The sequence below is a fragment of the Mytilus trossulus genome, chromosome 10 (assembly GCF_036588685.1).
Source record: "Mytilus trossulus isolate FHL-02 chromosome 10, PNRI_Mtr1.1.1.hap1, whole genome shotgun sequence".
Taxonomy (NCBI): Eukaryota; Metazoa; Mollusca; class Bivalvia; order Mytilida; family Mytilidae; genus Mytilus; species Mytilus trossulus.
The window spans coordinates 27,095,085-27,117,345 of NC_086382.1; the positions used below are offsets into that span (position 1 = coordinate 27,095,085).

At 30.4% G+C, this 22,261-nt stretch overlaps 1 protein-coding gene and 1 long non-coding RNA gene across 5 annotated transcripts in view; one reads left to right on the top strand and one right to left on the bottom strand.

Moving 5' to 3' along the window:
* Positions 1–22,261, bottom strand: part of LOC134687128 (prickle planar cell polarity protein 3-like) — a 90,322-nt gene that overhangs the window by 4,217 nt on the left and 63,844 nt on the right. For 2 of the 4 annotated variants that reach the window (XM_063547144.1, XM_063547142.1), the window contains 4 exons: positions 12,624–12,798; positions 6,812–6,835; positions 3,152–3,321; positions 1,402–1,588 (listed from right to left, as the gene is read on the bottom strand). In XM_063547144.1, the coding sequence (XP_063403214.1) occupies positions 1,402–1,588; positions 3,152–3,321; positions 6,812–6,835; positions 12,624–12,798 (556 nt within the window). Of the gene's footprint in view, positions 1–1,372; positions 1,589–3,151; positions 3,322–6,811; positions 6,836–12,623; positions 12,799–22,261 lie in introns of those variants that run through there. The other 2 variants (XM_063547145.1, XM_063547143.1) reach the window with 2 other exon arrangements.
* On the top strand, positions 15,238–17,722 carry LOC134687130 (uncharacterized). The gene is made up of 3 exons (XR_010101730.1): positions 15,238–15,306; positions 15,671–15,742; positions 17,337–17,722. It is a non-coding gene; the product is annotated as an uncharacterized LOC134687130 (long non-coding RNA).

Below are 22,261 nucleotides of genomic sequence, written 5' to 3' on the forward strand. Positions count from 1 at the left end.
CATTAAAATTCAGTTCAAGAGAAGTCCGAGTCTGATGTCAGAAGATGTAACCAAAGAAAATAAACAAAATGACAATAATATATAAATAACAACAGACTACTAGCAGTTAACTGACATGCCAGCTCCAGACTTCAATTAAACTGACTGAAAGATTATGATTTCATCATATGAACATCAGGCACAATCCTTCCCGTAAGGGGTTTAGTATCATACCATCATAACATATATGAGAAGAACATAACCTGTGTCATGCCAACAACTGTTTTTTTCCAACGCAAAGACCTTATCAGTGACTCAATATTAACGCCAAAATATGCAATCTTTAATGACTTGACAACAGTATCGTAATTATATCCCTTCTTAATAAGTCTATTCAATGGTTTTGTAAGTTTTTGAGGTCTTTTTCTTTGTTTGGGATGTATACATTCTCTGCCTAGTATGTTCTGTGTTTATGATAGATGTTATTTTGCTTTGCTGATGAGTTAAGCCCTTTTCACCTGATACTTTCTTCCTATGTTGTTCTGTTACACCAGTATCATCAAACATGTTTAACCCTACCACATTCTCCATGTGTCTGTCTCAAGTCAGGAGCCTGTAGTTCAGTGATTGCCATTGGTACATGTCTGTCATAATTGTTTTTTTTGTGAATTGTTTTGTTATAAATTATTCATCCGACTGTTTTTATAATGAAATGTAAATCTGTTAAAATTCCTAAAGTAAGTACAAGTTGTGTATTAAGAAGTGATTGTATTGTAAGGAAGCATTTGTGATTTCAGATGTTTTCTTGTTTGTTTTGTGCTAGGTAGTTTGAAATATTCAATTCAATTGTTTACATTTTCATGTGAAATCTTTCATAGCTGACTATACAGTATGGGTTTTTATATTGATGAAGGCCTTACAGTTGCCTGAAACTGATCACTACCACTCCATTTAACTTTGCAGAATAGTTGTCTCACTGGCAATCATACCACATCTCCTTATTTTAATATTTATACTGAGACATCCTTGATGATTGGTCCTTTTTGAATATTTTTCTCTAGCTATCATACCATCCCTCCATATTTTCATTTTACAGCTAATTTCCTAATGCTTGTAAAGTTAAACTTTGTGTTGCCTTGCTTGTTTTGTTTGTATATTGTTTACTAAAGCTTTGTAATTAAGAATGACATCTTAAAAAATATATACATGTATAGGCATAATTAAACCTGTATAATAGTATATCTTAATTAGATTGGACGTTATAGCATTTACAATTGTTAATATACAAACAAAGCAAGCAAGCTAACGTGCTCTACATGCATTAGGAAATAAGCTGTAAAGTACTCATTTATAAAAAAGAAGATGTGGTATGATATGATTGCCAATGAGACAACTAATTGTTTACTTTGGTCAAGTCCATACCTGAAATAGGTTGTTCACATCGACAACATTTCTTAGCAAATAGTTGTCCATAGCATTCAGCACAGTATGGTTTATCTTCCCTTGATGTAAACTTTTCTTTAGCTAGCTCTTTATTACAATTAGTACATACAAAACATTCTCTATGCCATGGCATGTTCTTGTAAGCCACACCTCCCTTGTTAATCACCTGGAAATAATAAATAAAGGTAAAAGAAAGGAGTTTACATCCTCCCCACAACACATGCTATATTCACTCGACATTTATCTCTTATTTATGTGGACTCATTTTTTTTTAGTGGGCACCAACTTTCATGGATTGAGAAATTCGCGAATATTTGTAGATATTTAATTTCTTGGCTTTGGCACAAAGTCTGCATACATTTCTATTTAAAATCAATAATTTGTTGAACATTTAAATTTCGTGGTTCCCTTCTACCCACTAAATCCACAAATACTAATATCCAATGAATATTAATAAATCCACACTTATGGTTATTTGAAACTCTTTTAATTATTAAGCACTGTTCATTTGATTTTTGTTTTATCTTAAAATTGGCTCAATTTATTCATGCCCAAAAAGGAAATAATTATTGTATTTAAGGAATGACTGTAATATTTTTTCTGTCTATGAAGAAATAACATAAAAAATTTGGTGCACACTGAATAACGCGCGTAGCAGGTTATTTAACAGTGTGCACCACATTTTTTTATGTTATTTAGAATAGACAGAAAAAATATAACAGTCATTTCTTATAATTTAATTCTAAATTCCACTTTAAACTGTAGAAAACCATGTAAAAACGTTGATGACGTCACGGTCACATGACTAAATTATGTCTATGGCCTGATAACAAAATAATGTCAGCCAATCAGAAGATGCGTTACATCAAAAATTAAATTATTTTAGAATGAATTATAAGGCTAAAAGTTTCTGATCTTGTATCGTTATAAAGGTGCATAATATAATTGTGTTTCACATTTTTTTCCCCATATAACTTTCATCTGCAACATTTAAGGTTTTCAAGAAAAAATTTCTTTACAGACATAAATAAAATATTTTTGCCTTTTCAATTTATATTTTAAACTTCTGAATCAGACCTTTCCTATGTTTAAGGCGCCATATTCCATATATAGTGCCCTAGCAGTAAGCACTTAAAAAATGATGTCCTTCTGTCCTTGTTTCAGTGTTCGATTTGTTTTAGATTTTAGTTGTAGAATTGTAAATTCATTGAGGTTGATTCCGCATTTCTGATTATCTGTTTACACATGTGATGTCAATGCATCTATATGGAACTATTCAATGAATGTTTTTGTTTGTTTTGTTTTGTTCACACAGCATTGTCAATATGATGGAATTTTATGCAAAAGAGAGGTTTAGCTAGCTTTAAAACAAGGTTTAATCCATCATTTTCTACTTAAGAAAATGCCTGTACCAAGTCAGAATATGACAGTTGTTATCAATACATTTGATGTGTGAGCTTTTGATTTTTTAATTTTTTCTATAACAAAGAATTCGCACCTATTGAAGCACAAGTGAACAAATATAAACAGTGAAACCTGGCTAAACCGAATCCTGTATAAACCGAAAACTGGTACAAACCAAACATGTTCTTAAGCACTGTCATATCAATTTGTATGAGTTGTGAACCTGATAAAACCAAATATTGGTCAAAACTGAACACAATCTTAAGGCAGTTAAGTCCCTAAGAGGTCCGGTTTAAACAGGTTTCACTGTATGCAAACTACTTACTCCACTACATTTAGAACACTTCTGTGCAAACTGATCTTCATAACATGGCACACACACTACTTCATTATCACGTGGGATAAAACTCTTGTTTCTAATCGGGTCTTTACAGAGCATACAACAGAAACAGTCTTCATGCCATTGTTTTCCCTTGTATTCAAACTTCTTCATTCCTGAAACATAAACATTATCAAAATGAATTTTAAATTGCATCAATGAAAGGGAGATAATTTCACAAGGTTTCTATTTAAATGATGCTTTTCATTTGCTTAGGGGAGATTCAAATTGAAATTAAACAACTTGTATTTGGCTGTTTTTATGTATAGGAACTATTATTCATAAAAAGTATTAATGATGCAAACTCCAAAGGGGTGTCAAATTTTTTTGCAGTAAAAATGTTCTAAAACTTCAAAAATTTTAGTATAAGTTGACTTTTTATACTGAAAATTATTTTGACTAATTATTTGATTCTAGTCCAGTTTTGGGGAAAAGTGCTAGTTTGTAACCCTCAACTAAATTTGAATGTCAGTCCAAAACAAGAAACACAAAGTTCAAATGTCAATAAGCCAATCAGATTTTTGTTTGTTAGCTGATTATACATTTTTCATCATTTTCTTAGAATTATTCTACAACTGATTTGGACCATAAGAGCTTATAAGTATTTTTTTCATGTTAATTGTCTTGAGTCATACAAGTGAGAGGTTTAGCTAGCTAGTATATAAAGTTGAGGAAGTTATTGAAAGATTTTATATAACTAATGAAGTAGAACTATATTTAATCTACCGTATGTAGGTTTTGGTGACAATTCTGTGAAATCTTTTAAGTTAAGTAGTTGTTGGCCATGAAGAAGGATTATTTATAAACATATTGTGTTATTTTATCAGATGTACAACTTGAAATCTGTGATAAAATGTCGAAATTCTAGAAACAGTACAAGTTTACAGATATCTAAGCAAGGCAGATGTCTCATTTTCAAATATTTAAAATTATTTCCCCCTTTTTCAATGAACACCGTGCATAATTCTGCTATAAGAAAAATTCTTAATTTAACATTTTCATACACAAAATAAAATCAGTTATTATCTTATGAGAAAGAAAATTAGATAGGATAAACAAAAGTGTTAAACAGAAATTTTGAGTTTTCATAAGTATATCATTAGAAGATTGGTGGACATACAGAAAAAATGTCCATAAAACATAAGCAAAGAAAATTAATTCAATAAATGACGAAACTTTAAAGTTATATAGTGAAAAATTAACAGTGTATTCAATGATTCTTAATTTGTGGATCCTATTCATTTCAAAGCATACTGTGAATTCTTTATTATTCGTGGGATATCAGTTTTGGTGGATTTCGTGGGTAAAAGTAAACTTAAATGGCATCAGCACTCATGCCACATCTTACTATATCTATTAAATGTTCAACGAAATGTACATGTTCTACAGGCTTTTATGCAAACTTTGGCAAAACCAAGAAATTAAATATCCACGCAAACGCGATGTTTATGGAATCCACAAAAAATAAATGAATCCACGGTATGCTCATCACAGACTTAGAAAAAGAACATGCAAACTAGAATTTAATACTGTAACTTTCAATTTGTCACTGGTCCAAATTTAACAAGACTGTATAATTAAATACATCTTTTAATCATCATAGTTTCATTAAATTACAAAAAAACATCTGATAACATAAAAATCTAATTAATCAGTAATGCAGATTAACTCTCAAAACATGTGAAATGGAAAACAATCAATTAGGGTAAACAAATTCAACCATCACAATAACTTTCAATGTTATTAACAGTCTCAAATCAAAAGATTCAAACCATTAAAATAAACAGATATTTTAACATATGGGAAAATCAATTCATTAAAGTTATTAAATTTGTTAAAAGACACAATTTTAAAACAAATATGTCAATGATGTTTCAAAAGGAGTATGTTCAGTAAGTGTCATAATTGGCTCAGAAAAATAAGTTGCATTTTTGTTGAATATCAAATTTTGTGCTATTTGTGACATCATAAAAAGAACACTTTTTTCAACTATTGTGCATTGTGATATTGGTCAATAAGTCATAACTTTATAATTTTAAATTTTATGTGAAAATGGGGGCCACATCGCATTATCATTTTTTTTCCTTTGACTGATTAATATGAATTCATGGGTTCATTCATTTTAAGCGTGTACCATTTTTGTGATAAGCTGTTTCTTGGACCAAAAGATTACCCAAAATTTCTTCCTATGGGCATGATCTGATTGGACCACCCACTGATGGAAGTTCCACCTGCTTTTTTATAGGGGTTTATAACATTGCATGTGTAAAATTTAACAAGGCAAGAATGATTAATTTACATTGCAACTCTACATGAAAGCAATTGAGGTGGACAACTTGCTTCAAGTAACAACAGTTTCTAATTTAACTACATATATAACTTATTAACATTAACTGTCCTACATTTTACAATCTATAAACATATAGTACTTTAAACATATTATTTTGTACATATTTCTAAACAAGGACATGCTCCTATAACTTACTTATAACATAGACCTGTTCATACATTTATTATAACTACATGTACTATCGTGAAGTGTGCAGAGATTTTCAGTGAGAAACAGTCAAGTCGAGAAATGGTTAATCACCAGCCTATCTCAAATACTTGTATCTCTCACCTAATTTGAAGTCTGTCATTTGTTACAAGGCAGATGACTTGGTCAATTTTAAACATTCTAATATATGAAAAAATGTAATTTACTGCATTATTTTAGAAGAAAAATTCCTAGATTAATGACACTAAAATCTTCTTCAATTTTATTTGTGAAGAACATATTTTCTCTAAAATGAGTATTAAAAATAATAGTGAAGTCTGGTATAGTTAGATTCTGCAATTTTACCAACCTCAAATCTTCAATGTTAAAAAAAAACCCACCAAATTACATCATTTCACTGTATATTTTCCAGGAATTTTCAAAAGATATCAAAATGTCAATATCATAATCATATAAATATGTCAATTTTACAAGAAAACTGCCAGTATTCCTTTAAAATGTTTTGTCATTTACAACTCAGATCCAGAATAATGGATATCTGTTATTGCAGCATATATAGCTAAAACACGAGGGATTTTAGAACAAACATATTTAAACTGGATTTAGAACTTTTTAAACCGCAAACAGTTACTGAAAACCAAAATTCCAAACGAAGATTAATTTGTTAAAAATTATCAAATGCCAAGCAATGAAGATTGAAAATTTTGAAGTAAAACAGACAAAAAGACCGAAATTCTCTCGGAATTGAAAAGATTTGTACCTGGTGACAGATTTTGTCCTTTTATTGGAAAGTTTTGAATGTTAATTTTTTTTGTTGCATTCAGAAATAATCTACTGAGAAAAAGCAAGACACATTGGAATTCAACCATGACATTATATACATGAAATTTTTCATAATCCTTTTGTTTCCCAAACAGCAAAATCATATTTTAACGTTCAACTTGAGTTCTTGTTTTTAATCAGTAATTTTTCTGATAATGAACTGACGACTGCCAAGTGATTGGCACAATTCAGCAAGAGCCTAGAACCAGACCAGAAAATGAAATAAAACATGATGCTGTCGATCAAGCTGAAATGAAGCCACATTGAGCGGCATGCTATTCACTGACCTTCTGTTCCTAATTTTTCATCCCCTGTGTGAGCAGTAAAGAAAAACATTTAGCAATCATACAAGACATTAAAGGGGTCATCTTATTTGCATAATACAATAATTGGTCACGCTAAGGGACATTGTTCACAACCAGTAGTGAAATAAAATATTTAAAGTTTAAAAATAAAAAATTTTGGTCGATTTAAAAAAATACTTTTTGTTTTTTAATAAAATGAGTTATAGGAAGACTTTGTCACTTGGATCGATAGTTCATTTAATTTCAATGTGGTTTCCAGCTTCAGATTCATTGACACATCAAATCAATGTGAACCATTATCCAAGGGCCACTTCACTTCCCTCAAAAACAAAAATCTACAGTAACAAAAAATTTATCCGTTTCAAATCTGTGTCCATTAACTAGACATTGTATTTGTTAAAAGATGACCCCTAAAGACACAACTGAAAATGTCGCTGCGCTTATTTATCACACTCATTATTTTATTAATGGAGTACATGTATCACTGAAACTTCTTGTATCCTGATGAGGCTTTTATGTTGACTTATTTTTTTAATTTTGTTTGTTTATTTTTTTTCTTATTAATAAATACAGCATTGCATGTGCTTTTTCATGACATAATAATGTGATGTACAATTATGCTTTATTTTTCCAATGACTGTTTCTTCAAATACCAAGATTGGATAATGGAAGTTTCTTTAATACAGTGCCAATTCTTTTGAGATATTGTAAAATTGAGATTTTCTTCAAAATAAAAATTCTGCAAAAGTTGCAATGATCTCATTTAAATTGTCATAAGAAACAGATTGAAAGTACTCAGTTTCCTCAATAAAATAAGGAGATATCGGTTTGATTGCTAAAAAGACAATTATCCACATATTTTCAAATGAAGTTGCCCTATTATGTAAAGAAGGAGCACTGTACTATTGGTCCAGAAAGGACAAACAAGTAGTATTGTTATGACTTTAAACTAATTTGTTCCTTATTATTAATATTCAAATGCTTTAAAACCGTATTGAAAATAGCAATTCTAAATATTTCATAAACACAGCTTTTTTAAAAAGCTTTCTGCAGCGTCTAATTAATCATTGTCATTTTCACTGCCTAATGAGCTAGAAACAAATACAATCTGATCAATAAGGAACACAATTATTGCATAACCTTAAAAAAAATACAGATATTATATGGAACTCAGGAAGCCACAAATTTGCTGCAACAAAAGCAAAATTAATTAAATAAGTCAATGTTATGTTTTGCTGAAACATAAAATCAATGCAGCTAATATATTGACCAAATTGTATATAGGTCTAAAAGTTACTGAAGATAGCAGTTTTTATTGTGAATATTATGTAATTTTAAAATATTGGAAACAATACTTAACGATACATTGTATGAAAATATTTCCCTTCATTTTGAAAACTTTAGATAGCAGTTTTTATTGAGAGTTATGTAACCAGTAATGGAAACAAAACATAATGATAGATTGTATGAAAGTATTTCCATTTATTTTGATAAAACAAAAATTTCTCAAGACATCCTGATTATGTAACAGATCTTTAGACACCATGCTTTTCTAGAATCTTGTAAAATCAGTACCACAACAGCTGTTGCATGCTATTATTGCAACTAACCTTTCGTAAAAAATTTATGTGAGGAGTTGTTTGTTTAAATGATTTCAATTGTATATATTTGAATAAACTTGCCATACAATGTGTGAGTCTTGTATGGAAGACATGTGTCACCTGTTGTCTCCCAAAAGTATATAATCAGAAAATGGCCCATGTTTTGGTATAGGGAACCCCAAACATTGCTTACACAAAAAATTATAATAGCAGATGCACAATTTCATGTTCTGTAGAAAAATCTGTACTAGTTTAGATGAATTCTGTCCACCCATTTTCAAGGTGTTTATTTTTTCATAAATAGTGACAGGGATGGTGCTGACACATGTTTAAAGAGTGATCTCTATGTGTCACTAGCTTAATCTGGACAAGGTCAGGTGACATGTCAGGTGACACAAGTCATATATTGATGTCACTCATTTTTGGACAGAATCTACATATTAACTTATATGAAAAAGAAGATGTGGTATTATTGCCAATGAGACAACTCTCCACAGGAGACCAAAATGACACAGAAATTAACCACTATAGGTAACCATATGGTCTTCAACAATGAGCAAGTTCAATACCACATATCAAACTATATTCTTTGTAAAAAACTTGTAGTGTACCTCTACTCTAGTTAACAATAACTATATCTACAATAAACATTAGAACAAACTTGTAAAAATTATTTCCCCCTTTACTCAAGTACTTTTAAAATAAAAAAGTTAATGTTTACATAACATTGCAAATAATTTGTTACAAGATAGCTACATGCTTTTTGTCAAGTTATAGTTTACTAAGTACTGATGTAACAACACTAAAAGGAATGTCTGACTCTTACTATACAACAATTGACAATGTTTTGGAATCTAGCCTATTATAATGTAATGAAGTGGGACAAAGTACTTTTACTGAATACTTTTTGACTGAGCCAAATTTTATGAAGAAAACAATTTTGATAATGCAATGTCACAATGATAATGAATCATAAAGTAAAAATTACTTTTTTTCAAATCCTGCTGGCATTTTTTTTTTTTTTTTTTTGTCATTTAAGACACTTTATACTGTTTTACTATGAAAGACTCTAAAAAAAGCCAACTATTAACTTGAAGATGATTATTTAAGGAGTTTCTTGTAATGAAGGCTGTCAAATTTGTTGAATATTTATGTATGATGATACAAATTTTAGTCCATCTAATTGCTGCAGTAAACAAGACCTTTGCACTAATGACCTTAAGACCAATAGGGACCAAGGCACCATACCCACCAAGTTTTGGTTAAGATCTTATTTTTGGCTCAAAAGATATTTTGTGTTTAGTCCATTTATAGATACTGTCAGCCTTCACCTTTGACCCTCTGAAGCTACAGTGGGTTTTTTGTTTAACAAATTTCAAACAATCAATTACTATCGTGACCTTAACATTTGACCTACTAATTTCAAAATTATTAGGGTCTTTATTTTCTTTTTTTTACCAATCAATTATTTCAGTCTATCAATGGACCTAAAAAAAAAATCAATAGAGGTCTTTTTCAACCCAAGGGACATAATGTCAAACCAAAAGTTTGGTCAAAGCTGGACACTATTTGTTCAAAAGAGTACAAAGTACAAAATGTCAAATTAAGCAATTAACCTCCGACTTCAATTTCTAGCATCTAAACTCTGACTTATATAATCTCTATCAAAACCAGTATGATAACTTTGTTTTAAAACTAATTCAACTTAAGTCCAAGAGAAACAATTAAGAATACCGGTATGGCATTTAGGAAAACAACAATTCTATTTATTAAAACAATGACTTCAGTGCTCCTGGGATAACTAAGTTTGTTATAAAAGACTTTTTTTGTATTGATAATGGATGACACAACATTGAGTCTGTTCTCATTACTGTAATCATTGCAGAGACGTGAAAATACAAAATAGTTTGCACACGGCACCAATATGCCAAACTTGGTACTGGATCAGAAAACTTGCATGTCTGTTGTAATTAAGAATGATATTAATTTTCATCTTCTAATAAAAGAAATAATAGATGTTTATTAATTACTGGCTGCAAACCAACTAAAAATACATATTATCAGGATTAATGTATTTAACATTAAAAAGATAAGTAACAATAATTACATGCATGGCAGTTAGCATGTTATGAGCATCCAACTGACTAATTTTTAGATTTCTATCACTATGTGGAGACAGTTTGGGAGGTTAAACTTTCCCATTACTTAACGATTATTGTAAACCATGATAGCCTGCTACATTTAATCAGGTTAGAACACCAAGGATCTATCAAAAAATAGTTGAATCTGATTCTTTATTTTGCATTCCTCAATGAATGAAAATCAATTACAATTTCAAGATCAATGTTTATAAAAATCTTAGGTGACAATAGATATAAATAAAATGTTATATAAATATTATAAAAAAGAAAAAAACTTTTTGAAAAAAGTCAAAAGCAGAGCGACATTTAAGTGAGTCAGATACATTTTTGTCAAAAGGCATAGAAATCTGATACAAATAAAATGAAATAATCAAAGAATGTATTTTTCTAATGACAAAATGTGATATTAAAATTTACCTATCTGAAAAAGTTATATAACATACAATTGCGCCAAAATTGCTGAAGTGTGAAATATAGGTCAGTGGCTAAATTCTTCAAATCTACCATGAGAATGAATTGTGTGTTAGGATAACCTGTATGGTTTATTTTTTGGAAGAACTTTATTCCGGGTTTGTGGAACAATGTACAGAAAAATCACTATGGATTTCTTCAAAAAATAAACTGATAAATAGATGAAAAGTTCTAAAGTTCTAAAAACACCATCTGTGCACTGCAGGTACATTGCCAAACTTTTTAAAAGTCATTCCGTTTAACCATTGTTGTAGTAAGACGTTGCTTCCAATTAACCAAGAAAACAAACAGGTAGAAATGATCTTTTGATCATGCAACCTTGATAAAAGTGCAAACAAACAAAAAAGGTTGATACTATATCATTCGATCAGGTGACGTCAGAATAAAATTGGGCGATAAATGTTTTGCACACGGTACTACTATGACATTTGGTGTTTTGGAGGATTCATAAACTAATTAACATGTTAACATAATAATTAACAAGTAAAGAAGACAAGTATATACCTCCTACAAGAAATACATCATAATGGTTGCAGGAGAAAAAAATTACTGCATCTTTTAATTTATTTGTGTTTTCCAGCCTCTACATTAGAGAAGTTTTTACATGAATCATTGTCTAAGATTGTTCATTTATAAAAATGCACTCATTAATGCCAAATTTATTTATTTTTAAAATCCTGCATGCAAATATATATATATAAGTTTAGAAGACTTTGGCATTCATTTCTGATGTATCATTTCTTCCTAATCATCACAAAAAAAATAACAAGTCAGCAAAACTATTTTAACTATTTGAATTTGATTCATTCCTTATGTTAAATGTACGTTAAAATTTTTCAAATTTGTTCAGGCATACAGCAAATTTGAAGGACATTTGCCTGTATATTTCACTAATTTAACCAATGAAACAATATTTTTCAGTTTAAAAAGTTCTGAAATTTTTGTGAAGATTGTACTGTTTGACTCAGAAAACAAAGGTTTCTATAATCCACTATGGATTGCTTAGTGCACTGTGTCAAAAGAGAAAACACTATCCTTTTGTCTGTCCGTCGCACATTTTGTCTGTCGGTCTGTGCGCACAAATTGCAACAAATAGAAAGTTTTAAAACATCAACTTCATTATCATACCTCTTACAAAGACTATGTTCATATATTTGGTGAATCATGCATTTATATACATTTGCAAAATTATAATGGTTATAGCATCTGAGAGAAGTATAACTCTAATACTGTAAATTCAGAAATTATTGCGAGGTTTTTATTATTGCGAATAATGCGACTGAGTTGTAAACGCAATAATTTAAACTCGCATTTTGTAATATTTTAACTGAATTAAGCATGACTTTTCTCAAAATCGTAAAAATTAAAATCGCATTCAAGAGTAAAATGAAAAAATCGCAATAATAAATGCACGCAATAATTTCTGAATTTACAGTACAATCATTCTCCCTTACTATATACTAGATGGTCTCTCCTTCACAAAACAATTCCACATAATCATAGCAAGATGTAATTTCATTATATAAACCATACATATTCACCACGATATAATAAAATATCAAAGGCTTTAATGTTAATTACCTCCCCTGAAAGGCTCCCCACATCCATCACATCTAGCAGCAAATTTATTATCATGGCAGTCGGAACAGTAAATCTGATCATTCTTAGGTGCAAAAGCTTGGTCTACCAAGGACTTTCCACACTCACAGCATTTGAAACAGAATTCATGCCAATGGCGGTCTTTGTAGGACAAATCCTGAAATAGAAATATATATATATTGCAAAACATTAAGAATGTAATTTAAATTGGTCAATGAGACAGCAACCCATGAAAGACAAGATAACAGAAATTTTAAAATGCTAAGAATTCACTGGATATGGCTTTCTATGCCAAAAATCATACCAATATCTGAAAGCCTATAGAAAACAAGAGGCTCTCAAGAGCCTGAATCGCTCACCTTAATTTTTTTTGGTTAAATCTCTCATCAATGATTATTTTGGCTTTTCAATTTATTTAAGGTAGCTCCCGACACTAAGGGAGATAACAACGTTTTACTGATGTAAAACTGGTTCCCGTTAAAAATATTTAGGATATATCGCCTATATATCTAGGTCACGGTAACAGTTCCAATGTCGTCTGTTGAAAACGTGTGTAAACAACTTCTAAGTTACAGCCCATCGCTCAGAAGAAAGGAAGGTTTATCAGAAAGGATAAATGCATGCGTTCTTTTAAAATAAAGAATATGAATAGCTTCAACTTGAAAGTTCACACAGTCTTAAATGATTCTCAACTTATAAGATCATATGATATAAGTTTTTGGAAGTTGCAGAAATTCGGCGTCCGATCACAGACAGTGACTCTCCGTTTGACGAAACCTGGAAAGAAGGTCGAAGGATAGCTCTAGTTGATCACCTAGTGCAGAATAAGTTAGTTAAGATATAGAACTGTCCCCTGCGGATACTGTCTGTGAACGGAAATACGACCGTCAAGGCTTGGACCAGGAGCCGAGGCGGAGGCCGAGGAGCATTTTGTCCAGAATACCATATCGTTGTAGCTGCAGTGAATGTAACCTGCTTATCATACATGTGTAACAGTGTTGAAACGAGGAAAGAAATGGAACTGGTGAATTGTTATCAATTCAAAAGCTGTACATGGTAAGAGTTCAATTTTCTCTTTAAACATTTTAATTTTACTGGGTGGAGAAGGTGTATGGTTTCATGTCTTGAATAAATGAACCTGCCCCACACCTCTCTTTTTCTTACTTCAATTCCCCTCTATTATGGTCTGGGGTTTATGTGGTTTGAGGGTAAAAAGCTTATTTTGAGGGGAAGTGCTGCTCAAATTTTTTATGAAGCTGGACTTAGTAATTTTTCTGGAATTTTGCCCCTGGAAGTTATTTATCATTTTTGCAATGAACACAAAGACATCTATACATAAGGGACTTTTTAGTTTTGCATCCAAAAGGGGAGGATTCTTTTGTAAATACTTATTTGGTAGCAATTATATAACCATAAATAAAATTAGAATTGAAAAAGTAAACAAAGGCAGTCACAATGATTCATTCACAAAAATAATGTTTTACAAACTTAAAATATTAGTTTTCTTTATTTTATCATCAGAATTTTCATATTTAATAAGTCTTCTTTTGCATGTGATCAGAGACCAAGTGGTCTGATACCTTACATATTTAGTCATTTAAAACACCTAGAATAATGTATAGAATACAGAATAATGCATGAAGGCATAAAAGAAAATCAAGAAGGAGGGGGGCACCCACCCTCATTCCACATTATTAGAAATAAATATGAGTCTGTGATCTATAAGAAAATAGATAAACATGAATTCACAATCATATTATATAAATATAAATTGAAAAAATCAATTGTAATAAAATTATGAACTAAGTCTAAATAGTTTATAGTTTATCTAATTAACCAATACATGTGCCATGATGTGCAGAATGACATTTCATATCATATTTTTCAGGAATGATACATGCAGGAATTTGTGCCACACATTTCAACAATTTCCTTAATGGATTGAATGTACTTTATGTGAATTCATCAGCCATACTTAAAAAGAAAAAGGAGAATGAAACTGGAAAGAAAATATTTGCAGTTGCAAAAGAATGCTGTAAATAAATTCAAAAGAAGAAACAGTTTTAAACATGTTTAATTTAATGAATAATTGGAAGGTAATTAAATCTTTAGTCATATAATTTCAAAGTTGTTTTTTTATAGTTTTCCTAAGTGGATATTAAGTATAACGAGGACCATAATTATATTCATATTTGCACTTAAGCAGTCATAAGAATGATTTAAAAGATCTTGGAAATAATTTCAAGTTTAGGGTAAATTTTTTAAATCAATTTTGTGGTAAAGCATTGTTATATATATACTTAAAGACTTTTATGTATAAAACATGTCAGAATTTGTTTCAACAAAAAATATTGAACTAGAATTAGTAACATTTGTATTTATTAAATGAAATCTATATTAATGTATAATTTCAACAAATTTAATGAAACCTATTTGGTTTTGAAAGCCTTTATACATATTATTATTACACATTTCATTGTTAACCGTCTGAGTTTCCAGTTAATTTTAAATGTAATATGTTTCAGCTATAGTATTTGAACACTGCATGCACTTTCATTTATATATATTTGTAAATTTTGTTACTACTTTTTTCATTAGGTTGAAGCTAGTTTTGTTGCAGAATGGCAAATGTTTGGTACTAGTTGAAACTATGAAAGTGATACAGGTAAATTTAAAGAATTTAGGATTAAACTTTATTAATAGAAAAGATATTCCCAAATGTCAAGGTGAAAGTGGACATTGTAGATTCTAAACAACCATGTGAAAGCAACAGTCTTCTATGGTGAGAGGATGCCATACTTAGCAATGATCTTGTTATTATATGGAATATGATTTTTTTTCTAAGTTTCAATGTGAGTGGATTTATAGTTTTTTCATTAAAAGAAATGGCTTTTTTTATCATTATTTTCATTATTTTGATATTAAACAACCAACATTGATAACAAGTAATTTAAAACTCTCACTTATTATAAATCTATATAATATAAATTTACTTATTTAAGTTTTTTTATATTTGTTATCAATTGTAGGTCCCATGGTAATCATTTAACAGCAGGGTTTTAACAGCAGTTATGCAGAAAAATGAAGGATGGCTGTCAATGGTAAATACATACATTTTAGGATGATTACATGTAGTTACCTTTGAGAAAAAACTTGAGGTTTCATTTGATACTTTTTAATCTAATAATGGTGTTTTGCAGGCATTTATAACATTTCTTTTTGGACAATATATTTAGTAGACTCAACTATAAAATGAAGGATCATGTAAACTTGTACACATATGTCACTGACCTACATTTCCCACTTCATTGACTTTGGTAACATTAAACATCCAATTTCATATACAACAAAGGTATATCTCAGCAACTAAAAGGTGTCAGATCATGCAAACTTATATATACACTCTCAGAGTCTCAGTTAGTAACTCAGCTTCCAGGCAAAAGAAGGTCACAGTGATTCACATTTTACACTATTGATTTGTACTGTATTTTATAATTCAAATACAAATTCTAACATGACGTCCTTCAAACGCTTTGAGTACACACCCGTGGTAAAATATGAATATATTGTATTGGCTGTTCCGATCGTACTCCCACGTCATATGATTGTTTATGGATGAAGTACACGACATCATAGAAAGATGACGTTATAATTTAAGCATTTTACGGGAAAATACACGCTTCTGATACCGAAAATCATCACAAGGAAACGTAAACAAACGATGCTAAAATGTGGTATAAGCCCTTTTTATATACATAGAAGATATATAAGTAAATTATCATTAATATTAATCCAAATATATCTAAACATGTTATTATAAATAGTTTTAGCATGTCACTTATTCTGTTTGCTCCGTTTTTTACTGCCAGTCTAAAAGTGCGTTAATTTATGGGAACGGCAAATGTTTGCCTCCACCTAGAGCGCTTCGATCCAAAATAATTGCCGTATTTGTCTTATTAGAATCGAAATAATTCATGGGGGCTTGAATATATCTAGATTTTACCACGGGTTGTCCCTTTATGCCGATATTTTACCCCTCGCTATCGCTCAGGGTAAAATATTTGTCATAAAGGGCCAACCCGTGGTAAAATCACGATATATTCAAGCCCCCATGAATTATTTCTTAAGTATATTATCAAGACTGCCAATGGTTCTTATGTGCCAAAATTATGAAAATGAAGATAACTATGTGATGTAGATTACTTATGTTTATCACAAACTTGGTCACATGCTGTATATGTAAATTTATACCAAAAAGAACAGTTCAACTGTATTGATTTAAGGTAGACAGTAAAGGTCACACCTATTAAATATACATGTAGATCTTGAATTTGCATTGGAAACTATAATGCTGCCTATAGCATATATATTGTCAAGTGTCCAAAGTGTCATTGTACACATAACAAAAACCACTCAAAAGGATGTCCATCATATGCAGAAGCAATATAAAATGCATACCCATCAGCTGACCTAATTATTGCAATCACTTCAAAAACCTGGCCATATATCATATTACAAAATGTATAAAACACTTAAGGAGTACCTTTGTTAGTCAGGTATAATATAATCTTTTTAAATTGATTATGTATTGCATGATTGGATTAATTTTGCACTCACTGAAATAATATATAGATTAAGTAGTTTATTTGTATATATTACACCTTTTCATTACAAATAAATAAATTAACCTTTCAGGTAAATGCAGCATCAGAATATTCCCCAGGAAAGTTTACCCAGAGAGTTTGGGAAAGTATGAATAAGAAATGAGAGAGGGAAACAGATAACCAGAAAACAAAGATTTTAAAAGAAAAGAATTGCAACTAATAGTAATATGATATATCTGACTGGGAGCAACATGTACTATTCAATATAGAAGGATTGACAATTTTGACTGAGAACAAAGTGAACTTTGATAATGCTATGACTATCAATCAATACTTGACTGAATCAGAGGAGTAAACTATTTACATATTTGTAAATATAACAATTATATGTTTGCTTGATTATTGAGGCATTCAAAATAAAGAAAGTTGAAAAACCTTTGAAAAAGTTATAATTTCATAATTTTTTGGTTATGTTACTATGACAACTGAAATATATAATGTATTATCATTATGCTTATTGCTTCATCAACTTAAATCATTTATTGTGGAAAAGGTGACAAAGTCTTTTTATCCATTTACTTGCATGACTGTTATCTCAATAAATTAAAAAAAAAAATATTTGGTGATTTTTGCTAACTTCTGACTAATTCATTTTGCTCATTCAATACCACAGTAATGCTAATGTAAGCTGCATTATAATGTATCATAGTATTTGTTCACATTTACATAGAAGCCATGTGTTGTTGCTCTAAAATCATGGGATTTGATCTTCTATTGTCTGTTTGGTTGTAACTCTTGCACATCAGAACAATGCACAAACTTGAATTTTCGTACTTCGTGTCCTGTTGCCATGGTAACCGTTGTTCATAGAAACAAAATAAATGTTCTCATTTCATTGCCTTGTGAAACTATTATTCTGTGAAAGTTTAACAAAGGATATGACAACATATGTCACACTTTGGTGAAGTTTGGTCACCGATGATGAATGATATACAAAATCTGCTGTTGATCACTGTTTCGTTAGGGGTCACAAAAACGTTTTTGGGGCAAAAAATAGTCTGGTGACCCATATTTTTTTGGATTTCTTTTCAAAGCTCATTGTAATGACCATCTTATGTCAAATTTAAAAAAATATTCATTGGACCATTTTTTTGGAAATTTAAGAAAAATAGAAATTTTTAACAAAATCTGTGTTTTTTTTGGTGGTGCAATGTTGATGAAATTGGAGCTGAAATCAATTAAAATGAATAAAACTGCCATTATTTGTGTTTTATTTTCATTTTAAATAATAATTTTGTAATAAATGTAAAACAAACCTTTCAAAATACTTTCAAAGGCTTAAAAAAAATCCAGTTTCTACATCATGTATGTTTTTATGCAAACACGTGATATACCAACTTTGGCGACCGTTACCATGGAAACGAGTCTGGTGACATACTATTTTTAACTCAAATTTTTATAGAGGCCATTGCATAGTATCTGTATGCAAATTTAAAAAAAAATTCAATGGGGGGAAAAAAATTGCTATATCTGTAGGGTGCCACCTTAAATGTTCTTTGAATCGTCCTATTTTCTTCATAAGCAAAAAAAAATAAAAAATTTTCTCCTATGTTCTATTTAAGCCATAGGAGCTATGTTTCTTGACATACAAGGAAATAAAATATAAAATTTATACTCGATACTCTGAAACTCATTTAGCCTAAGTTTGGCTGAAATTGATACAGCAGTTTCAAAGGAGAAGATTTTTAAAAGTAAGTCAACATGATGAACAAATTGTGAAAAAGTCTTTAAAGGGCAATCTCCTTAAGGGGTCAATTGAGAATTTTGGTCAAATTGACTTATTTGTAGATCTAACTTTGCTTAACATTTTTGCTTTAAACAGTTTATCTGTATCTATAATAATATTCAAGATAATAACCAAAAACTGCAAAATTTCTTTAAAATCATCAATTCAGGGGCATTATACCTGAAAAACCAGATACCCAATTCGGCTGAAAATTTCAGGACAGGTAGACCTTGACCTAATAAATACTTTAACCTCTTGTCTTATTTGCTCTAAATGCTGGTGTTTGAGATATAAGCTAAAAACTGCATTTTACCCTGTGTTCTATTTTTAGCCATGACGGCCATGTTTTTTGACGAAATAGAAAATAAAACACAAACTTTATTTTATACACCCTACTGATCATTCAGTTGAAATTTGGTTGAATTTGGTAGAGTAGTTTTAGAGGAGAAGATTTTATATATATTTTATATTATATATATTTAAATATGATGAACAAATTGTGAAAAATTGTCATTAAAGGACAATAACCCCTTAAGGGGTCAATTGACAATTTTGGTCATATTAACTTATTTGTAGATCTTACTTTGCTGATCATTTTTGCTGTTTACAGTTTATCTTTATCTATAATAATATTCAAGATAATGACCAAATACTGCAACATTTCCTTAAAATTACCAATTAAGTGGCAGCAAACCAGTAATTGGTTGTTTGATTCATCTGAAAATTTCAGGGCTGATAGATCTTGACCTAATAAACATTTTTACCCCATGTCAGATTTGCTCTAAATGCTTTCGTTTTTGAGATATATGCCAAAAACTGCATTTGACCCCTATGTTTTATTTTTAGCAATGGCGACCATGTTTGTTGATAGATCAAAACTTTGGATACAATTTATAAACTAGATACCCTAAGGAACATTCAGTTAAAGTTTGGAAGTATTTGGCCTAGTAGTTTCAGAGGAGAAGATTCTTGAAATAGTTTACGACGACAGACAATGACGGATGCCAAGTGATGGCATAAGCTCACATGGTCCTTTGGGCCAGGTGAGCTAAAAAGTCTGTATACCTGTGATTTTCAACAAGTTATCACAGTCAAAAGCCTGTAATTTCAGCATAAATTAGCAGAGCGGAACAAAACTAAAACTTGATCTGTAACTCATCATAGTTAACTCACATACCAAAAATCTGGCCAATATCTAAAGGCATTTAGAAAAAAACATTGTATAATGGTTTGTTGCAGAATGACGGAATTATGAAATATCTGGATTTCGAAATATCAAAATTTGGAACAAAGGGTAAAACTATATGGCCATAAAAATACCTTTCTAAAATGCATTGCTTGAAACTTAGTTACATGTGCAAACAATCTAATTCATTGTTGAAGGAAAAGTCTATTTAGTAAGTTACAAAAATATCAAGGGGAAGGCATAAACATCGTAAAACTACAATAAATTTACACTACTATAATCACATCATAAAACAAAGAGCCATTATGTTTATGAAGAGAATGTGTCTATGAAAAGTACATAAACATATGTAAAGAAAACCATTTATTATTGTGTTGCTAAACAAAATGGAAAGGAATTATAAACACTTCATTTAACCAGCAAACCAAAACTTCTGAAAAATTCCAAGTTATTGCTTCAAAAACATCAAACAAATTGCTAAATCAGCGATTCAGATACCTGGAAAATTATCAATTTAGACAGATTTCAATGTTGTGATGAACAATTAAGTGGTAATTGTAAATAATGATAACTAAAAACAGGTGATGAAAGTTACATCAAAATACTGCCAATTACTTTACTGGAAAATATACACAGACATGGATGGAAAATGGAAAGTTTATGCTACAATGAAATTTTTGAGAAAAAGTTAAGTAGCATAGATAAGCAGAGAGTTATTATTCATTACAAATCAAAATTACAAATAAAATCAGCAATGAATTAGGTGTGAATACAAGTGGGAATCAGTTAAACAATTTATTGAATACACTGTGGGATACACATGTATGAGGCAGAAACCAAAAATAAATAAACATAAAAAATACCTTCTAGTAGCTGTTTTGAAGGAGATAAACCCATTAGTTATTAATGAGATATTACATATAAATAAATCAAAGTACATAAAGAAGTTAATTTCATGTGTCAGTAATTTATTGTCTTACATTTTGAAGGGAACAGTCTTTAACCCTTGAGTGTTTATTTTTTCATGGGGCGTAATGCATCTAAGATTTTGAGTGATTCAATTTAATTGGAGAGTGTTTGTAGTAATGTATAATATCAATTTAACCACATACAGGTAAATCTCAAGTAATTGTGTCATTTTTTAAGAATCTGTGAAATGTGAAGTTACTGAGTAAGCCTAGGAATTTTATACATCAGGGGCAACAATCAGATTTCTTGACCTCTCATATAACTCTGGCCCCTGAAAACTTTATAATTGCTCAATTTAAAATTGGGGATTTATTTATTTTGCTTAGCACCACCGCAGCACAAAAAAATTAAATCCCAGCCAAATTGGAATAGGTTTTTTTAAGCACAGAAATTACTAAGTACATGCATACTTTAATACTTTGATAGCAATAATCTTTATTATATAGCATCTTTATATCTCCTGAGGGGAAAGGGATAACAAATTTCTTCACTCTTTTTTTTATCACAAGACTAAAATCAAGATTACAGACAAAATTTCTGATAGGGCTTCGAAATCAAGCACTTAACTGTCCCAAAACCACTTACTGCACATATACCAATAAATCTGATCTCCCAACAGTATGATGCCCTTACTTATGGCAGATTATACTATGATAACATTCCAGTTACCACATAACGAAAACATCCACCTGTATGTATTACAGAATAGCATTTTTTTCTCTATATCATCATAGACGGATCAAGGGGGAGGGGGCCCCCCTTTGGTGGGTAAAATTTGGTTGATTATATAGGGAATCATTGAAGCATGACTGGAGCGTGCCCCCCCTTAGGTCAGTCAGTGGGCCCCCCTAAGATCTGGATCCACCACTGATCATGGTTGGAGTTCAAATATGTTTTCAAATTCACCACATTACGAAAACATCCACCTGTATGTAGTACAGAATACATTTTTTTTTCTCTATTCATGGTTGGAGTTCGAGTATGTTTTCAGATTCCAATCTGTGATCCAAAAGAACATAATTACTAAACAAAACCAGACTGGGAAATGAAAATCATAAAAATTTTGACCTGTAAT